Here is a 20,500-nt window from a genome sequence, read left to right as displayed (position 1 = left end):
AGTGCAGAGCACCAACCCTACAAAAGGTGGGGTAGACCCAGAGGAACATCAGCGGGCACATCTGTCCAAGTCTACAGCATGGCCGTGGAGAAGCCTGGAAATTGACTTAATCGGGTTGCACTGCCAGCTGTCCTCTGTGTTTGTCAGATATCATGAGGACATGAGGGATGCTATCTGTATAACCTATCAGAGGGCCAGGGATATGGCTCAATGGGTAAATGGAGTTCTGATCCTTAGGGCTCATGAAAAATCAGGTATAGGGGATACACCTCTATAGCCCCAGTGCTCAGGACAGAGATCCCAGGAACTTGCTGGCCAACCAGTCTAACTGAAGCAACACACTCCCAAGTTTAGTCAGAGTCCCTAACTCAAAAAATAAGATAGAAAACAGTAGATAAAGATGCTTGACACACTGAACTCTGACCTCCATACAAGCTTGGGCACCAACTCATGTGCACGCACGCGCGCGGGTGCACACACACACACACACACACACACACACACACACACACACCAGCAGAAACCCCTCATTTATTCACCCTATTCTGTACACCACTACATACACTAGGCAGTTGAAACTGTGTAATCTCCTTTTAGCCCCTCCACAGTCCCACAGGAAGTGTTTCGAGTTTTCAGAGACGCTAACTGACTTGCTCTGGATCCTACTTGCCAGCGCCTGACAGACCTCAGGTCAAAGCCACGCCCCCAAAATGCAGTTCTTCTGTTCGCTTCAGCAGACACAAACAAACTTGGTGTGTTTCTCTTTTCTTCCCTGATCAGCTTGAACCTCTGGGAAAGAAAACAGATACTTTGGACCTGGGAGCATTCATAGCCATGGCCTGTCCGACACAGGTACTTAAGGAGGAACTGCTTACTCTGTCCTCAGAAACTGGCCAGACCCTGCCCCTCTTCCTCCTCTTTCTCCTCCTCTTCCTTCTCTTCCTCTTCTTCCTTCTTCTCTCCTTCCTCCTTCTCCCCTTCTCTTCGTTCCTCTGTCCCTCCTCCTCTCCCTCCTCCTTTTCCTTCTCGTCTCCCTCCTCTTCCTCTTCCTCTTCCTCTTCCTCCTCCTCCTCCTCCAACTGAACTCGCTCAGCCCCTAGGCTGAGAAATGGGCTTGGAGGAGAGGGGGAAAGGAAAATTTGGCTGAGCTGCTTCCTTGAAGAGGAGTGATGAAGTTGGGTCCACACAAAGAAAGAGAAGCCTGGGCAGCGAAAGGCAGGAAGGCAGGAAAGTGAGGAGCAGATGGGAATGTCTCGATGTGGGTAGAAGGACCAAGAGAGGGACCCAGGAGCCCAGAGCCTGCACTGGGTGTTCCCCCCATGAGGAGGGCCGACAACTGGAGCCACAAAGGGAGGGCTCCAGAGAACCAGCCTGAATCTGTATAAGGAACAGCTCAGGGCTCCTTTTAAGGAGGAATATGTTAAACGTGATTTCAGGCCTGGAGTGGGGGCAGGTTCACGTTCCCATTGCCTTCAGCTCCTGTTTCTGGTCTTGTCTTACGACTTTTTAACCAAATAAGGCCAAGGCTAGAGAGCCCTTGGTGGCCATAAAAGCAGAGTATCTGACCTAATGTGGGAGGCTGGGGTTTCCAGTCTGGGTCAGGCTACAACCAGCACCCCCCCACACACAGCAGGCAGAGCCTCAGCTGAGGCATGAAGCTCCCTTGGGATATCTGCTGGGTATCCCAGGAAAGGGGGAGGCCCTATCCTGCTCCATGCTCCCTGTCAGCTGTCTTTTCCATCTGTCTTTGGTAGTTTGCTTAATCTGATACACCGTGAGCAAGAGTGGCAGGAAGGAGACATAAGAGCAATGGAAGCAGAGGGTTCAGTGGCTGCATCTAGTGCCTCAGATACAGGACAAAGTCAAGTCATGTGGTTATCAGTGTGCATGGGTAGCTCCAGTGCCAACGATAATCAGATGCTGGGTAAAAGGGCTTAGGTGTGGCCCCTCTATGCCATGTGTGAACATATTCACTGCCACTTCCCGAGGCTGCATTGAGGGGGAGGGGCCTGGGCAACTTGGGCAGTAAGGGGCATTTGAGGACTTACAGTAGTGATCATACCATAAGAATGTCATTTTCCTTCTATTTGTGTGCCCTTGTGTGTATGGGTGTGCATGCATGCATACAGATGTTGGATATTTCCAGCTGTTTTAAGACGGGCTCTCCTAATGACCCTGGAGCTAACAACTTGGCTAGACTGGCTGACTAGTAAGTCCCATGAATCCCCCTGTTTCCACCTCCCTGGGTCTAGGATTACAGGCTCAAACCTCTATATCTGGCTTCTTATTTGGGCTCTGGGTCCAAATCCAGATCCCCATACCTGTGTGACACACACTTTACCAACTGAGCCACCTTCTCAGCCAATAACTGGGTTTTCAGTACGTTAATAATCTATGACCACATTGAATATCAACCATAAGAGTCCCCTCCAAAGTGTCAAACTCAGCCATCATGAGCTCTTCCTCCCCACAAACATATGCCAAACTGAGGTCCCATCTCTGAGTTAGGGAGAATCCCTTCACTGTGAGCCCCAGGGCAAGTTATGCCCCCTCTCTGTTCCAGTGCAGGCACAGAGTCCCAAAGAGGTGAAGCTCTACCTGGAATCTCAAGCTTACCTCTTCCATTAGGACAGAACCTGACCTAACTATTGATGGGGTGAGGAGAGATCCAGCCTCCTAGAGCCTGTAAAAGCCCAGCCCAGGAGAAGCTGTTGCTAAGCAACCCTGGAGCCCATTCCAAAAGGGTCCATCTGTTGGCCAGCCCAGCTTCACTGCACAGTGTCTCAGGTGCCATCTGCTCTCTGCCATGTGCCTCAGAGCCATACAAAGTCCACCCATATCTCAGTGTGAGCTGATGGGGGGCCAGGCAGTGTGTATTTTCATCCAGGCTGTGTCTAAACATAGAAGCAACAAGCGGGACCAGGGGGATGAGAGTCGGGTGGAGGCAGCAAGTTGGGAGTGGGACTTGTAGAAGTGCCCTTCTCCTCCTCCATCCCCAGCCTCCCTGCTGCCACGTTTGCTGTGCCAGGTAGGGGGACTTCGCAGTACACCATGGTTTTAGGATGTATTTATTTGCAGGTTGGGTGAATTTTGTACAACTGAGTCCTGACATTTGCTCTGTGGACCATTCTCCCCTTCCCCCCTTAACTGTCTCCTTGCCTCTTCTTCTTTCCCTAACTCCAGAGCTGAGCCACCTGGAAAATAGGGTCTGTCCTTTTTCAGCTTTTATTCTTCTTGACCTCTGTCGCAGTTAAGTTCTCCTTCCTCGGAATCTTTTCCTCCCTGGCTTGAGAAGAAGGGCACTTTTTATTTTCCTGGTTGCCTCCCTTCTTACCTCTTAATAGCATTCCTGTTTCTAGCCCTGAAAATGGATCCCCTCTCAGACTTTCCTGTCTCCATCTTATTGTCTTCTCTCTGTGTGTGTGCATCCTCACTCTGCAGCTGATCTATTTCTAGAGTCCCCCCCCCCCCGAACTTCATAGCACCAGCTTCCTCAGTCTCTCACTCTACCACTGTTTTTTTCTTTCCCAGACACCAATCCTATATTTCCTAACCCTTAAAACACATTTCCTCCTGGAAGCTGCATATGGCATAAAATTACTGCTCCCATCAAAGAAGGAGGAGGGGACAAATGTATACAAATCCCATCAGAAAAGTTCCCTTCCCTCTCTGCAGGCCAGCTATGCAGCCAGCCCAGGTCACCAGCCACTGACTGAACTACTGGCTCTTGCCTGGACTCTGCCTCTTTGGCAGCCCACAGAAACCACCAGGCAGGCATCCCTTCTACCTGCCAGGAATCTCTCACATAGTCAGCTCCACCCCAGGCCTTTAAACCAGCCTGACTCATGTGCAATAAGCAACCAAGAGCCAGTAAGAGAAGAATTCCAAGATTCCCTTGTCTCCTGATCCCTTCAGCATCTTCTCCTCTCCCATAGCTCATGGTTCCTATAGTCAGATAAATAGTTATGAGACTCCCAGCTCTTGCAGAAAGGTAAAATTGGACTGTGCCTTCTGCTCCCTCTTGTGCTGGCCACACCTGGATCAGCTCCAGCCAGGACTTCTCTGTGAAAGGAAAATGATATTTAGCATCCACACCTAGTCTTCTCCTGAGAGATGTATATCCCCACATCTTTCGTCAGTTCCCTCAACAAATTCCACACTTCTAGGTCTGCTGGTCTTCACTGCCTAGGAACGTCTCATGTCCTTCTTCCTCATGCCTAGGGGACAAGTCTCCCCCTGCCTCCTCTCAGTATTGCTCTGGGTACAGGGACCGAACACAGGTATAGGTAAATCTTTTGTAGAAGGCACCCAGACTGCTCTCCTGGGGTGACTGTTGAGGGGGAAGATGACGACACTGGTTTGAGACAGCCTAATTAACTGTGGTGCATGCCACCACAAGCCTCTCTGTCTTGCACTGGTGACTCCGTCTGAGTGCCACTGGTCTCTGTTTCAAGTTGGAGTGCTGAGACTGAGAAGAAAAGGGGAGACAGGCCTCAGCATTGGGGTGGGGTTCAAGACAGGATTTCTCTGTGTAACAGCTCTAAGTGTTGTGGAACTCGCTTTGTAGGCCAAGCTTGACTCAAACTCACACCTTCCTCTGCCTCCTGAGTGCTGAGATTAAAGGTGTGCACCATCACTGGGCTAGTCCCAACATTTTAACCCTCCTCCTCCTCCTCCTCCTCTTCCGCCCCATTTCTTATTCCTCCTCCTCTTCCTCCTGCCACCCTCCTTGAGCCAAAATAAAACGTCTCCTAGCTGAGTTTACAATGGAGAGTTAGCTTACAATACCTGGAACTGATCTCTAAAGACATCTTTTCCAAAAACCCAGCTTCCCCCTCACATCTCCCCACACCTCTTCCTATTTGGGTCCCATTTTTTCCAGCCCTGGTATTTCCATTCCACAAGAATGTCCCCCAAGTGTCCCTAGCCCTGGGTCTACCTCACTATTTCCTGGTCCAGATCTTGGATTGACCTTACTTCACTCGGGTTTGTTTTCTCCTGCTTCTCCTTTGCGGCTGCAGCCTCCTCCCTGCTTTGATTAACCCATCACCTTCAACTGGGTGGACTGGGAGTGTTGGCAGGGATTGTATCAGCACTGATTGAGCAACAGATAGGTGAGGAGGGCCTGCCTGGAGAGCAGGTTAGTCAAGGTGGGAAAAAATGACTGAAAATGAAGGAAGCCAACTTAAAGTGGATAACACACAGGGAACAAGGGAGAGAGAGGAAAAAATGACAGGTAGTAAAATACATTGGTAATCATAACTCTTCTTCAAAAAGAAAAGTGCTGAAATGTGAGTTTTTTGCCAGAAAAACAATAAGAAAATAGGTAAGGCTGGGGACCATGGAGATGTATAATTGCTACAGTCTACATGAGGTCATGGAGCCCAGACCGCAGGATGTGCAGGACTTTTGCTAAGCCTTTTATTTGTGCCTCCCTGGTTAATAAGGGTTTACAAAAACCCTTCTGGGAATGGCTGAAATTTTGTCTACGCAGCTCTTTCCACTTCAATGCAGAACCCTGTTTAATAAACCTAGAAGTCAGTGTGGTTAGTTCATGCACAGCCTTCATGTTGTTAGATAACCTCTCAGTGTGATTTTTTTTTTCCTCCTAGGATGAGCCCTTCCTGAGAACCTTCCGGAACAGTAACTACACGTACCCTACCAAGCCAATCATTGAGGTAACCTCTGACTCATGTCTGTGTCTCTCAGACGCAAGCCAGTCCCACCTGCCAGAGACCCGGGGTGTGGTGCAGATTTCACTATTAGTTTAAGCACAAATATACCCTTCTTACATACTGGGAATTGGAATGTCCAAAAGAGGGTCCGGAACTGTGGCCCTGGGATGGTCCTGACATGCTCTCAAGTTGCCTACCTGACGTCAGCGGCCAAGCAGAGGAAGTGCCAGGGATCAGCATGCATTGACCTTTGCAGTCCCAGGCTCAGCGACACTGCTGTTAATTAAGCATCTCAGTGTTGAGGGGTGGACAGTTGAGGGTGGGGGTGGTATTGGGGGTGGGGCAGGGGGCATGAAGTGCCATCAACTTCCTGAAGGTGGAACCCTAAACTGAGAAGGAAGGCATCTTTGTGCCAGGGGTGGGGCCCGACAGGAAGCTGACGAATATCCAACAAAAACTTCAGCCTTAAACTGGATGCAAGTTACTCAGCCCCACACTGAGCTTTCAGAGCCTGTGGCTTTAAGAATCGATGCTCCAAAGTTGGCTTGCCAGATCCTGCACTGCACCACACCCCACTCCACCATACCACACTTTGAAGGACCTAGGCCTGGTCCACGGGGACAGAGACTCAAGCATTTCACATTCATGCTGAGGGCTGGTGGGGATTTAGAGAAGCATGTGATACCTGACCTGGGTAGTTAGAGCCCACTAGAGAGGTCACACTGTCCTATTAAGCATCTACTGTGTGTCATACACTGTTTCAGGGAGTTAGAAACTGATGAGACTCCACTCTTCAAAGAGTCCCATTTGCTGGGTTGAGATGCCTAGGACATAGCTGAAGTGATTGTTTCAGACAGGGACAGTCGTTGCTCAGATGAGGGAGATGAGACAAAGAATGATGGGCCAGGGGAAGGGTGGCCATTTCTGATGCATCCAAGATGCTGAGTCTGTCTGAGAATGGGGAGATTTGAACTGAGACATGCAAGTCAAAAAGATGCTAGCTGCCTGGAGGACCAGAAAAGGCCAAACAGAAGGGCCAGAAAGTGTGGAGGCTGGGGCAGGAGGTGAAGTTGAGTATAGTTGAGGAAGAGAAGGAAGGTCAGAATGGCTGGAGTCAGGGCATGTGTGTGGTGAGTGTGGGACATGAGATCATGTGTTCAGGACCAGATCACACGGCCTGCATGCCTGGCAGTGAAGGTTAGGTTTCAGATGGAGGGCGAAAGGGAAGCCATGGGAGGTTTGAGGATTTGGTATACGCCTTTAAGAGACTCCTCTGGCTTACAGCATGGAGACTATATCAGACATCAGTAACTGGGGGAGATAGAGTAGCTTGTAGCCAAGGCTGTCCTAAAATGTGTCATGTAGCCAAGGATGACCTTGAGCCTCGATTCTCTTACCCCCACCTCCCAAATCCTGGGATTATGGGTGTGCCCACTACACCTAGCCTTTGTTTAAATCTTTGTCTGGTTTTTGAAATATGATCTCACTCTACAGCCCAGATGGGCTTCTAATGCACAATGATCCTCCTGCCTCAGCCTCCTAAATGCTGGGATTATAGGTGAGAACTGCCACACCTAGAAGAAACATCTTTATAAACCATCCAAAGCGCTGAGAATAGCCTATGAGCCAAAAAACTGTCAAGGGTGACGTCCTGTTACAGTAGTGTGGCTGGGAGCAGTGTCATCTCCAGGCTCTCTGAACTCTGACTCACCTTAACCCAAGGGAGTCAAGTCCTGTTTGAACCAGTGACAAATTCCTGTGTGACTCAAAAGCCTGGGCAACCAGGCATTCCTTTGTTCATTTTCCACTTCCTGATCAGTTACTAAGAGGAGCAACCACTATGCTAAGTGCTGGGTGGATGGACAGTAGTGGACAAAGGGGGCTCTGCCTGTTCTGGACCTTTATTCTCAAGGATCTTTTCTTTCACTGTTGGAAGACTTTAAAGCTCAGGCCAGAAGGGTATGTGCTAGCTTTAGTAGATTACCGCTTAAAGTAGGTAGCATCAACAGGACCTTTGTTACAAAGGCAGAGTCTCGAGTGGTATCCTGACTTATTTGGTGTGCAAGATGGCAGGGCCCTGGGAAGTCCTGGTTGAGGTCACAGCATGCTGTCCTCTTCCTTTGTGACAGATGTATATACACACTCGGATCTCATCTGTGTGCATCACGTAAAACATGCTCAACTCTGAGAGATCGGTTTGATGTGGTAGCTCTAGAACTCTCTTTTGTAGTTGCACTTTGCCCATGAATTTGTCATCTGACTGTTCTTGATTTCTGTAAAACATCTAAACAGATGAGTGAAATCACTTGGTCTGTTGAGGAGGCCCTTGGGATAAATGGATCTACTGGATTAAAGCAAATGTTTAAGAAACAGTTTGGTGAAGTCCTCCCCCTCCCCCTCCCCCACCCCATGAAAGCCACACTTATGTCAAAGAGTCTTCAAGGCTGATTGATCAGAATTTCATGCATGCAGAGATTGGAATGTTACAGATACAGGACCAAGTTGTCTTGTGCCATCTTCAGTTCCCTTAGTAGCTGTTGATTGTCCAACTCTGTGCCTAACCTAAGTCCTGTGACTATCATGGGAAACTTTTTAAAAATATATTAACAGACCAACCACTAGCTTCCATCATCCCAAAAGCTAAAAATGTCATCAGATAGCATCTAAGAGAATATTTTCCTTCTTTACTGTAACCCAGACACCCGATGTCTCCATCAATGTATTTCTTTTGTTCTGTGACTATAAAAACTTCACAGAACCATTTCTACATTGGAACATGTTATTTGGGGCAACCTAAATCTATGTTCCTGGGCCATGGTCACTCTTTTTTTTTTTTAACTGAAAAAATCAACCTTTATTCTCTCCCTTTTAAGGAGGAATTGACGGTTTATCCTCCCTCCCTCTGAGGTGAAAGCTGTGTTTTGATTGACAGTTCTTTCTTGCTCTCACTCAGGAGGAATGTGAGAAGACTTGTCTTCAGATGACCTTTCCAAGGCTCTGGCAGGCACTCACACTTGGGGAAAATCAGTCAAACCATTGTGGGGAGGCGTTACTGTACACCCAGTGTGCTCATATTTGGGGAAAGTTAGTTCCTTAATAGCTCCCTTGGATTGTCATTCCTGTGCCTTCTACCTCACACCTTCCCTGACTCTCCCTGGCACCTGGAAAATCCACCCTTTATTAGAGACAAGGACAGCTGACCAAAGGTGTTCAATGTGGCAGGTATTTGTTTCTGCACATGGAGGGATTGATGGCACCGGGTTAAATCGGCAAAACAGGAAAGATGTGCAGGAGCTAGGGACTTTGTGATTATAAAACTTAGGGATTTTCATAAAAATATTTTAATGGATGGTCGTTTAGTCTCCAGCATCATAATTATTGTCAATCAGCTTGGTGTTAATACACACCAAAGCATGTCTATAATCACCCATGTTAGCCATGTAAACCTGTGTCCTTTGCAGAACTAGCTGTAAGATTCACTGTTTTCTGCCTTATTTTGTGGCTGTTGGTTCCATTCAAATGTGGATGAGTCAGGAAGAGAAAAGCTCTCTCTCTCTCTCTCTCTCTCTCTCTCTCTCTCTCTCTGTGTGTGTGTGTGTGTGTGTGTGTGTGTGTGTGTGTGTGTGTGTGTGTAAGCAGAAGCCCACTTCTCTGTAATTTCCCTTTTTCACATCTACAGTAACTATGCCTACTCTTCTGAGTCCCTCCAGTGATGTATTTCTAGGTTCCTTGGCTGACTCTTCCTAAGTGCACCTTGTCTGCATGTGAATGATGGTCCTCTGTCTTTCTTCCTCCTGACTCAGAACTGGGGCAGTGACTTCCTATGCACAGAGCAGAATCCTTCCAGCAGCGTACCCAGGTCAGGTAAGTGAAATCATCACACCCCCTTGGCAAAATACCACATCGGGTGAGAGACCTATATTCTAGAGCATTGATTAAATGGACCTTGCTGATTCCATTGCAAGGCAGAGCAAGATGCTTGGAGTCCCTGGAAAGCTGGTTGGCAACTACTGCTGGGCTCCCATGTGGAGGGGCTCAGACCTCTCCCCCAGTAGTACTTTTGTCTCTTTGAAGTTTCAATACAGCTTCTCAGGCCTCCCTGATTGGTGAAGTAGATGCAACCAGGGATGTGGCCTGAGCTGCCTATTTCCCTGTGGCCCACACTGGAACTCTGTGGGACCACCTGTAGGGTGCTGCGTGGTGGCCATCAAGCCCACACACTTCAGCGTTTTTAATGAATGCAAGAGGCAGCACCAGTGAAGTTCTAGGCTGGAAACAGCATAGGGGGTGGGATAGGGCAGACTCACTGGCCTTGTTTAACTCGTACTGTAAAAGGCTAACACTCGTTTACTTTCCTTTTGCCTGTTTTTCCTAGTCCATGAGCTCCGACCAGCAGACATCAAGGTGGTGGCAGCACTGGGTGACTCTCTGACTGTGAGTACTAAGCCATGAGCCAGGGTGGGTGCCACAGAGTTTAGCCTGGCTTTGCAGAATGGGCTCTTCCTCAGCATCAACATTCATCAGGGAGTCCCCTTCAGGCATGAAGCAAGGATCCCAACCCCCCACCTTCCTAAGCCCTACTTAAACTTTGCCTGTGCACCCCTCCACCCCACCCTGCTCCCTAACATCTCATCAGTACTCTGTACATGTCCAAAGTTGCCTGAACTCAACTCCATCAACACAGTCCTAAAGAGTGATAGGCCTTATCTGCACATTGCCTGGACCTCCTCACTCCACTGAAGAGCATGTTCCTTAGGGACAGAGGGAAACCCAATCAGTCCGGGCACAGTTGCAATGGTCCACTGTGTAGCTACTGCTCTGTGTACCACGCTCTCTCAGCAATTCTAAAAAGACGAGTGAAACAGTCATAGCCCTCTGGCTAAGACAGCAAGAAACATAAGGGGGAGGAGAATCATGAGTGAATAGGTGACATATAGGACTTTCAAAATGCATGTCCATTCCTGTGGGAACAAAACCACCCCATGTGGAGGTGTAGACATGAGAAAGTGGTGAAGAATACACACCAGGCCCCAACAACCATACCTTCACCCTGGTGGGGTGCATGCATATGTTCAGGGGAAGGAGTAGACAGTGGGGGCCATGATTCTTTCAGTTTTGCTTTGTGTGTTGGGATCTCAATAAATAGTCATGACTAGCTCCAACTTGCTCTGTAGTCCAGGCTGGCCTCAAACTCCCAGCAAGCCTTAGTTTTTCAGCTGCTGGTATTATATAGGCACTAGCTACCAGGCCCTGTTGAAGCAATATTGATTTTTTTTTTAATTTGACAGATCTCAAGTAGCCCTGACTAGATCAGACTTCTTGAGGATGACCTTAAACTCCTAATCCTCTTGGCCTCTGTCTCTGCAGTTCTGGGATTATGGGTGTACACCACTGAGTCCAGTTTATGCGGTACTGAGAACTGAACCCAAGTTTCCATGCATGCCAGGCAAGCACCCTACAGGCTGAGTTGTACCCTCGGCCTTGGGGCAAGATTCCTGTGATGAGATTAAATTGTTTATTTTTTAAAGTCTTTGTTTAATTTACTGATTATGGCAAACATGTTACTTTGCTAAATTTCAAAGATAGATTGCTTCTTTTTTATTATTAAGAAAAATAAAAGATGGCAGCTTCAGAATCTTCATAGAAAAGAAACTTAAAAAAAAAGGAAGCATGGGAGACAGAGGCAGGTGGATTTCTGTGAGTTTGAGGTCAGCCTGATCTATAGAGCAAGTTTCAGGACAGGCTCCAAAGCTACTGAAAAAAACCTGTCACGAAAAACCAAAATAAATAAATAAATAAATAAATAAATAAATAAATAAATAAGAAAAAGAAGAAAGGAAGCAAGAAGGAGAGGTGAACTGCAGGTTATGATGTCCCCATAGGATAGGGGTTTGGCTTTGACCCTGTGTTGGAGGGGATAACAGGGAGAGATGTGGTCAGAAATGGGAGTGAACCTAGGGTTTCTGGGCTGAGGAGGAGGAAGTTCAACAGTCCCGGAAGGGGAAAGGAGGAGAGGACAAGAACAGAGCAGAGCAGCTCTAGGCCCTCGGGCTTTGGAAATAGTGACAGGTCAACAAGCTTCCATCCAAGGCCTTGTGCAGTGAGAAATGCAGGAAGCAAGCACTGGGGTCAGAAAGTGGACGCTGGATTACAGTGTCCCACACTGGGAACAGTGTTTATGCTTTATACCCTGAAGGGAAGATAGACACATGGAAGCGTCAGTGTCAGAGGCAAATGGCAGAAGGAGATGTAGAGAGTTGTGGCACACAAGTGCCTCCAAGAATATGAATGGCAGCGGAAAAGAAAGGACTGGGGAAAGGGAGATGTCAGAAAGAAAGGATCAGTGGGACCAAGTGAAGTCTTCGAGAAGGACTCAAACCTTAGACATATAGAAAAAGAAGGATGGGTACCTTCCCTAGAAAAGGCCAAGCTGAGTACTGGCTGCTACACAAGGGCCAGAGGGCCTGCCTGAAGGCCCTCTAACTCATCATCAAGTGACAGCCTTTGAAAGATTCTCTTTGCCTTTCACAGACAGCCTTAGGAGCTCGACCAAGTGAGTCCAGCAATTTAACCACTCCCTGGAGGGGACTGTCCTGGAGGTAAGAGTGTTCTTGGCTCACTCTCTATAGATAATATCCCTCTAAATAGGTATAAGAAGTACAATCCCCCACTTGCTCAGGGGTAGGCCTAGATCCCCATGGCCCAACCCTGATATCCATGGACACTCTGTGATGCTTGTGTTAGCCTTGAGGGTGGTAGGGGCTATGCCCCAAGGGCAGAATCTTTCTGGCCTGACTCCTACCTGTGACAACTCAGGAGGCAGCAAGTTGGTGTGACTTTGACAAAGTTACTTTCTCTTCCCCAGCATTGGAGGAGATGGAACGTTGGAGACCCATACCACACTGCCCAGTAAGTAGCCCACACTAAGAGGTCCCGGTACCACAACCATCATAGCCTTCACAGAGGCCAAGACCTTTTGCCTAGAATTGGAGAAACAGGAAGCGATCTGCAAGGAAGAGAGCCAGCTAGCCCCAGAAAGATAAGGATACTCCTGCCACACACCAGTGACCCCAACCTATAGGCCCACCTCAGTTCCTTTCACCTGTGTTCTCTGTTTTGTCCCTCTTTAAAGACATACTGAAGAAGTTCAACCCCTCCATCCTTGGATTCTCTACTGGTACCTTGGAAGCGACGGCAGGATTGAATGTGGCCCAAGAAGGGGCCAGAGCTCAGTGAGTTGACATGGGGATCAGCAAAGAGACCAAGGTGGGAAACAGGATGTGGCAAGAGGCATGGTGCCTAGGACCAAGTTTGGACTCAGATGGGTCATAGCCTCCTTGAATGCTGGGCCTGTATCAAACCTTCCATGTGGGTTATCCTGTGTAATCCTCACATCCTTGGACACAGAAACTATAATGTGGACTTTGTGGCTAGAGAGTTTCTTAAATAGCAGAGATCACCTAGCAAGTCATCAGGGAGGACCTAGATCAGACCATTCCTGAACGTAGTGCTGACCACTGCACTGTTAAAGAAGCCAGAGGAGCCCGTCTACTTTGACATAAGCAGGCTCTGTCCCTGCTGACTCCAGTTCCACCTCCTGTCTATCAGGGACATTAGTCACCTGTGCAGAGTGGTTCTCAGCATCATGAACAGCTCAGTTCTCTTGCTTTTCTGTTTTGCCTCATATCCTTGCATCTAAAGGAAGAAGGGGGAAAAAAGCTGTTTTGACACTAGAGTTAGATGTCAGGGCCCCTCAAATGGCATGGCAGTGGTTTGTTTTCCCTGGGCTCTCTGTTGTTGACAGCAACCCAGGTAATTAAAGCTGAAATGCCTGACTGGGTTCATTGATTTCCTGCACGGAGCAGAGCAGAGCCTGCTGGGTATTTACTTTACAGAGGGTTGCTGGGTTCTTGTCACCAGGGAGACAGCACAGGCTTGACTCACATGCCGCTTCCAGAGAACATTCCTTTTGGAAGCCTAACCCAGGCCCAGGCTCAGCTTGAATCTTGGTGCTGCAGAAGTGTTGGTACTCAGTGTCAAAAAATTTGTCTACAAACACTCGGCCCTGTGGGTGATAATTCCAGCACTTAGTCACTAGAGCCCAGGCATTGTTCACCCAGGCTGGCTCCTCACTCTCCTCCTTCCCCATCCCTTTATGGGGGAGAAGGGGTGGTATGGACATGTATGTGAGTGTGTGTATTCAGGTACATGTGAACACACGAGCTCCTACAAAGCAGAGGCCAGAGGACAAGGTCACCTCTTTCTGGTTAACTCACCACCTTAAGTTTAGTTTTTAAAGATTTACCTTGTGTATGTGCACGCATGTGTGCATGCGCCCATGCCAATAGAGGCCAGAAGAGAGGACTGGAATCCCTGGAGCTGGAGCTACAGGTTGTTGTGAGCTGCCTGGCATAGGAACTGGATGCTTGTCCTGTGAAAGCAAGCATTTTTAACTCTCAAGCCACCTCTCCAGTCTTGTCATTTTAGTGTGTGTGTGTGTGTGTGTGTGTGTGTGTGTGTGTGTGTGTGTGTATGAGAGAGAGAGAGAGAGAGAGAGAGAGAGAGAGAGAGAGAAGAGAGAGAGAGAGATGTGGAGTACACATGGGGAAGAGGATAGGTAGAGGTCAGAAGCTATCTTTAAGAAGTCAGCTCTCTCCTTCCATCATGGTTTCCAGGACTTGGACTCCAGTTGTCCAACTCATGTATAGCAAGCACTTCCACCCACCCTTGTTGCCCTCTCCACCTTGTATTTTGAGACATGGACTCTCTCTAAACCTGGAGCTCACTGATACGGCTACATTAACTGTCCAGTGAACTCCAGGGTTGCACAGCCTGGACCTCGGCACTGAGGTTACAGGTATATGCTGTTGGACCTGGACTTACATAGGCTCTGAGGATTCAAACTGGGCTCCTCATGCTTGGATAGCAAGCACTTTACCCACCGAGACATCTCCCTGGTCTCCCACCTTTCCCTTTTCTTACTACCTTACTAGCATCTCTGCCTGAGCAGAGGCACTGTAGGAGATACAGCTGACATCCACAGGTATCCCTGTGTCCAGTGTTGAGAAGGAAGCAAGGGGCATTGGCTTAAGTAAGGTTCTAGAATTGTTCTCTCTCTTTTCCTTATTTCTACCCTGTCATTTATCAATGACTAAGTGTAAGTTCATCTAAAGAGAAAGATAACACATGAACGACCAGAGTTTGAATCCCCAGTCCCCATGTAATTGTCAGGTCCACAGAGATCAGATCTTCTGTGTTCAAATTACCACTCAGAAACTTGCTGGCTTTGTGACCTTGGCCAAGTTACTTCGTATCTATGAGTCTTAAGTTTTCTCCTCTCTAATGAGGTTAATCACAGTACCTGTCTCTCAGGGCTGTCATAGGATTAAAGGAGATAAATAAGCCTTGGAAAGATTGAGTATAGCGCTGGGGCATTGGTGGCGCACGCCTTTAATCCCAGACTCAGGAGGCAGAGGCAGGTGGATCTCTGTGAGTTCGAGGCCAGCCTGGTCTACAGAGCGAGTGCCAGGATAGGCTCCAAAGCTACACGGAGGAAAAAAAAAAAAAGATTGAGTATGGCATATAGTCCACATTCATACAAAAGTTTGCCATTCTTAGGATATTTCGTTTCAAAGTCTTAATCAACAACTAATTTCCCTTCCATTAATCATGCAGCAAAAATGCATTCAGCATCTGCTTTACTTGATTGATCCCATATACTCAAAGGGTGAAGTCCTTGCTCTGAGTTAGTCCAGCCAAGGAACTAGACAAAGAACAGCTAGCTTTTGGAGAAAGGAAGTTTTGTATGGCAACACTGCAGACTGGGAACTATCTGCTTCTCAGATGGTACTTAGGAAGGCAGGATAATGTCAAGACCTGCTGTCTCAGGCCTGGGACCTTTGTAAATTCACAGAGCTGTGGAAACAGCTGCAAGGAAAGACCCTGGGCCCTGGAGGGAACGGGGAGACTAGATGGAGGACCCGTGGATAAGGATGCATGAAAAGAAGAGCATGGTGAGGGCCTGAGGAGTAGGAAGAAGTTGGCTGGGGATAGGGGCCTCACCACAGAACCTTAAGGCCTCATCACTATGAATTCTCTTGAGCCTGACTGGGTCCTATTAGAAGTTACAGTGTATCTGTGGTTGCCTTTACTTTATAACTTCTGTCCCTGTCACTATAATCCTGGGTGCATAAGTTCTCTCTTCTCTGAGAGAAGGGCAAGGATTGAACCATGAGTGCTGGCAAGTGTCTGCCCAGTGTCCATGAACAGCCTGTAACCATCATGTCTTAGCTCTTTATGTTGGCTATGTGTCCTTTGCTCATCTAACTTCTCAGATCAATTTTGTTGTTTTGTAACAGGGTCTCAGGTAGCCCGGGCTGATCTCCTATTCATCATGTAGCCAAGGCTGGCCATCAACTCCCAATTCTCCTGCATCTGCATCCCAAATGCTGGGGTTGCAGGTATACTCTACTACACCTGGCTCAATACGTATCTCTTTTTAAGGAAACAGTTTCATTGAGGTGTATTGACCCACAATAAAGCACACACATTCAAAGGCATACAATTTGCTAAGTCTTGACGCCTGTGTACCTGTGTGACAGTCACCACTCTCTTAACCACTGAGTCATCTCTCCAGCCCCCAGACAATCACCACTCTCATGCAGTGAGCATGCCTGTCACTTAGAGTTATCCACACTGCTGAGTACAGAAATACTTCATTCCTTTTCATTGCTGTGTACCATTCCACTACCACACATAACTGAGTGTCTAGAACCTAACAGTGTATCTTTATTGGCCACTGAGGCTCAGACACAGCAGTGAAAGGAGCCATCAAGCCTGGGAAGGAGAAATCTTGGGATTAATTTAGGAATGTGACTTTTTTCAAAAATAAAAAATTATTTTTAAAACAGGCAATGGAGTAAGAATCAAATAGGCTCAGCTTGTTTTGAGAAGATTTGATAAAAGAGGGGGGAAATCTGAGGATGTTGTCCAAATCCTAGATAAGAGGTCAGTGAGACCCTGGCCCCATCCCAGGAGCAGCAGGGTCTGGAGCAGTGTAGCCCCCAGGTCCCTGGTGAGAACTAACCGGCAGCTTCTGCAGGACAGAAACTCAAAGGCTGGCTGGGAAGAATGGCATTCTTGGAGTTAGTCTTCCTGGAGTCCAGCCTAAGGCCTGCATCCTGAGCAACTCTGATAGTGACTTCTCTCCCTTCTCCCTAGGGACATGCCAGCCCAGGCCCAAGCTCTGGTAGAGAGAATGAGAAACACACCTGTGAGTACAGACCCCAAAAGATGCTCTTTAACTGGGAAGAAGTAGGGCCGCAGAACTCCATGGTTGCCCCCTCAGCACATCTTCCAGGGAGCTCACAGGAGCTCTGCCTGGCACCCTGCCCCAGGCCTGGCTGCAGGAGGACAAGGTGGCTCGGGGAGTTGGCCAAGATCACAGGCCTCAGGCTCTTTATCCCAGAGTTGGCTTCCCAGAGCCCTCTTATATAAACACAAAGTGCTAAAAATAAGCTGCCCATTCCAATCCTTCCCTGTCCCCAGCCCCTCAGAATCTCACTTGGCACTTTTTTCTACTGCTCCGGCTCTACTCTTGTGCCACGGACTGCAGCTCCTGGAGGGACTCCTTTTATGGTGGAGGCTGAGTGGGAAGTCACAGCTCTTGGGCCTTCCTGGTCTTCCCACCATCCTGACCCTGCTGGGTTCTCCCTCCATGAACCCAGGCCCTAAGAGCCCTGACTTCACCCTCAAGCTCCATCATCTGACACAAACTCCTTTGAACGACTCAGATCACATTTGAGGAACACGATAACCCAGGAGGCCTTTCAAAAGCTTGGGGAATGTGAGATACATCCATTCTGGCACTTTAAGAAGATTTGGGGGTAGAAAGTAGCCTATGTGGGAGAAAATAGCACCCCCCCAATGTACTTCTTATGGGGGAGCTCCCATCATCTCAGGGTACCATGGCAATGAAGGAGTTACCACCTCATACTCCACATGATTCAAACAAAGATGAAGGCACTTGAGAATCAGCAGACTCCATAGCATGGCTAGTAATCACCAGCAATTGGCCCCAAGTCTTAACCTCAGGCTCTGTCCCCTCAGACGATCAACCTGGAGGAAGACTGGAAGCTGGTTACTCTCTTCATCGGGGTCAATGACCTGTGTCATTACTGTGAGAACCCGGTAAGCTGGTGGGTCATGAGAACAGAATGGCTGACCCCCATCCTCCTCCTCACCGAGGGCTGTGACATGTGCCCATCCCTTTCAAGTGTCATACTAGCCTGGGGCTCCAGGCACTTGATTCTACCCCGGAAGCCTCTGGTCCACACAGAGCAAGCAGGCTTAGCTTTTTCTAAGTGGTTCTCCACTCAGAAGAAAGGTCTAGAAGGACACAATCTTCACGAGCTGGGGGCATGGCCTCCTTGGGGCAAACAGATGGCACAACCTGGTAGATAGGTGGCCAGTGATTCTCTGTCTCATGCCTATTTGGAGTCTGCCTTCCCTTGGAAGGGGAGGTAATACTATCTTCTAAATGGAATTAGGAAAAAGTAGAACCAAACTTGAGAGTGTCCTTGCTGCCCTTCAGGACCATGGTAAGTTAACAAGGCAACCCCAGCCAGCTGGCCTGGGAGCTGACCCCATTCCTGATATGTCTCTATGGGGAAACATGTCCAGACTTACAAGCCTTTGGAAATGTCCCCTCTAGAATACATCTTGTTCTAAGTTAGGGACATTCATATTTTATTTGGCCAGGAAAACAGCTGCCAGGACTCTGAAGATATGGTAGAATGTTTGACAGTCACTGTTGGGAGTGGGCAGGAAGCTCTTAGCTCCTGGAGGATCACAGAGAGCAACTATTCGAGCCTGCTGTGATTATCTTCCCTTACAGGCTCTTCCCTCAGTCCTTTCTCTTACTGCCCAGAACTGGGGATCTGGGGTACACAAGAAGGACCTAACTTCTGGGACTTTGTAATCATATTTTTCATCAGGATCTCCAGCGTGCAAATAATGACACTGAGACTTATTAATTCTGAAAGCTTGGCCTATAGCTTAGGTTTGTTCCTAACTAGCACTGATAACTTAAATTAACCTATTTATATTAATCTACATCTGTCTTGTACCTCCTGTTTCTTCTCCATTGGGCTGTTGACTCCACCCTTCTTCTTCCGAGAGTCCCTTCTGCCTTCCTAACTTCTTCCTAGCTATTGACCATTCTGCTTTTCAGTACACCAATCACAGCAATACATTTCCGCATAGTGTACAAATGTCCCACAACAGGGATTTCAATATTACTGGGTCCTGGATTGTAGGGCTCACTGGAAACCAGAGGATGCCAGAGCTGCCTGTGGACACATGGTATGGGGAATGCCCATCATTTAAACAACTTCATATCTGTTCCTTAGAGCATATATTTATGACAAAGGACACCACCAGGTCTCTGGGGAATGCAAAGAGGCAGGGCTCTTGAGGATAGGAGTCTCTTAGTTCACACTCTGATTCTGCCTCCCGAATAGAAAGCTACAGCAACCTCCTTTTCCCTTTACAGGAAAATCACTTGGCCGATGAATATGTCAAGCACATCCAGCGGGCCTTGGACATCCTCTATGAGGAGGTAGGAGTGGGTAGTGAGCAGTCCGTTTCCTCGTCTTGCAAGCAACCCTGCTTTCCCACTACTGCCATGTGTGGAGACACCCCCCCACCCCCCCACCGCCCGTGCATCTAGGCAAGTTACAGGACAGTTTCTAGCTGGCTTGGAAGCTGAACAGTGGCATAGCAAAAAGCTCCCACTGGAGCCAGCTGGCCTGGGTTTGAAGGCTGGCACTGTGGTTTTCATTAGCACTGGGATTTCTCTGGGTCTCAGCTTTTCTACCTGAGGAAGTGAGGCACTGGAGAGTCAGTGTGATCACATAGTCCCCTTCCCGCAGTCCGTTTCTTCCATGGTTAATATCAGGCAGGGCAAGGTTAGATTGAAGACTGTTCTCCAGGCTTCCTACCCCCAACTCATAAAACCCACGTCTCTGCTTCCTGCAGCTTCCCAGGGTTTTCATCAATGTGGTGGAGGTCATGGATCTGGCTGGCCTGCACCAGGGCCAGGATGGGCAATGTGTCATGCCACTCGCAGTTCAGTAAGTGTTCGGGGCATAGTTGCCTGGGGTGGGCAGGGCCAGGAGTCAGGGACTTAGAAAACACTTGGAACTGACTATAGAACCAAATGCCTACTCCATTCCCTGGGTAGTGGTTTGCTTTTCTATAAAGTGACACACATATCAAAAACCCATAAGACTCCCAGAACTTCTAATTCCAAATTCCACCCTGAACGTCTACTCCCTGCAAGGGACAGTGAGCTTCAAGGACATCTCCAGTGTCCTTAAAGTCTTGCTATGGGGGAACAATTGGACCTGAACCTACAGTCTCTCTGAACCTCTGAGTACTTGCCTATAAAATAGGGGTAACTTCTTCCCCAAAAGAAACACCAACAGAAAATACATGCATGGTCTAGAACAGGCTCTCAGGAGATAGCCTTTATCCCTTCTCAAAAGCAGAGCTTGGAGGCCAGCTAGGAATGGGCATTTGGGGCATCAAAGTTCAAAGGATCGCTGTGGAACTCAGACAGGCATCTGACTTCTTTCAAGGCCTCGGGGACACATTTTCTACAGCTGTGGCTGAGGGGGTCTACCTGAAAGCAAATAGATGTCCTCTAAAGGTGGCTAAGGAATCAGGTCCCCAGGTGAAATGTCTGTGATTACTAAGAAAAGTCCCTCTCATGCCTTAGGTCCTGATATTGCATCCCACTTTGTCAAAGGTGTTTCAGGCCTTCC

At 48.2% G+C, this 20,500-nt stretch overlaps 1 protein-coding gene across 1 annotated transcript in view; it reads left to right on the top strand.

Moving 5' to 3' along the window:
- Positions 1-20,500, top strand: part of Plb1 (phospholipase B1) — a 93,910-nt gene that overhangs the window by 59,472 nt on the left and 13,938 nt on the right. Inside the window, exons 36-46 of the mRNA XM_027424423.2 lie at positions 781-852; positions 5,613-5,678; positions 9,479-9,539; positions 10,051-10,109; positions 12,207-12,274; positions 12,541-12,584; positions 12,808-12,907; positions 16,896-16,947; positions 17,784-17,864; positions 19,228-19,293; positions 19,713-19,807. Of these exons, the coding sequence (XP_027280224.2) occupies positions 781-852; positions 5,613-5,678; positions 9,479-9,539; positions 10,051-10,109; positions 12,207-12,274; positions 12,541-12,584; positions 12,808-12,907; positions 16,896-16,947; positions 17,784-17,864; positions 19,228-19,293; positions 19,713-19,807 (764 nt within the window). The remainder of the gene's footprint in view (positions 1-780; positions 853-5,612; positions 5,679-9,478; positions 9,540-10,050; positions 10,110-12,206; positions 12,275-12,540; positions 12,585-12,807; positions 12,908-16,895; positions 16,948-17,783; positions 17,865-19,227; positions 19,294-19,712; positions 19,808-20,500) is intronic.

The sequence above is a fragment of the Cricetulus griseus genome, chromosome 7, assembly GCF_003668045.3.
Source record: "Cricetulus griseus strain 17A/GY chromosome 7, alternate assembly CriGri-PICRH-1.0, whole genome shotgun sequence".
Taxonomy (NCBI): domain Eukaryota; kingdom Metazoa; phylum Chordata; class Mammalia; order Rodentia; family Cricetidae; genus Cricetulus; species Cricetulus griseus.
Note: the sequence above shows the minus strand (reverse complement) of the source record. Positions and strands in the feature narration are given on the sequence as shown.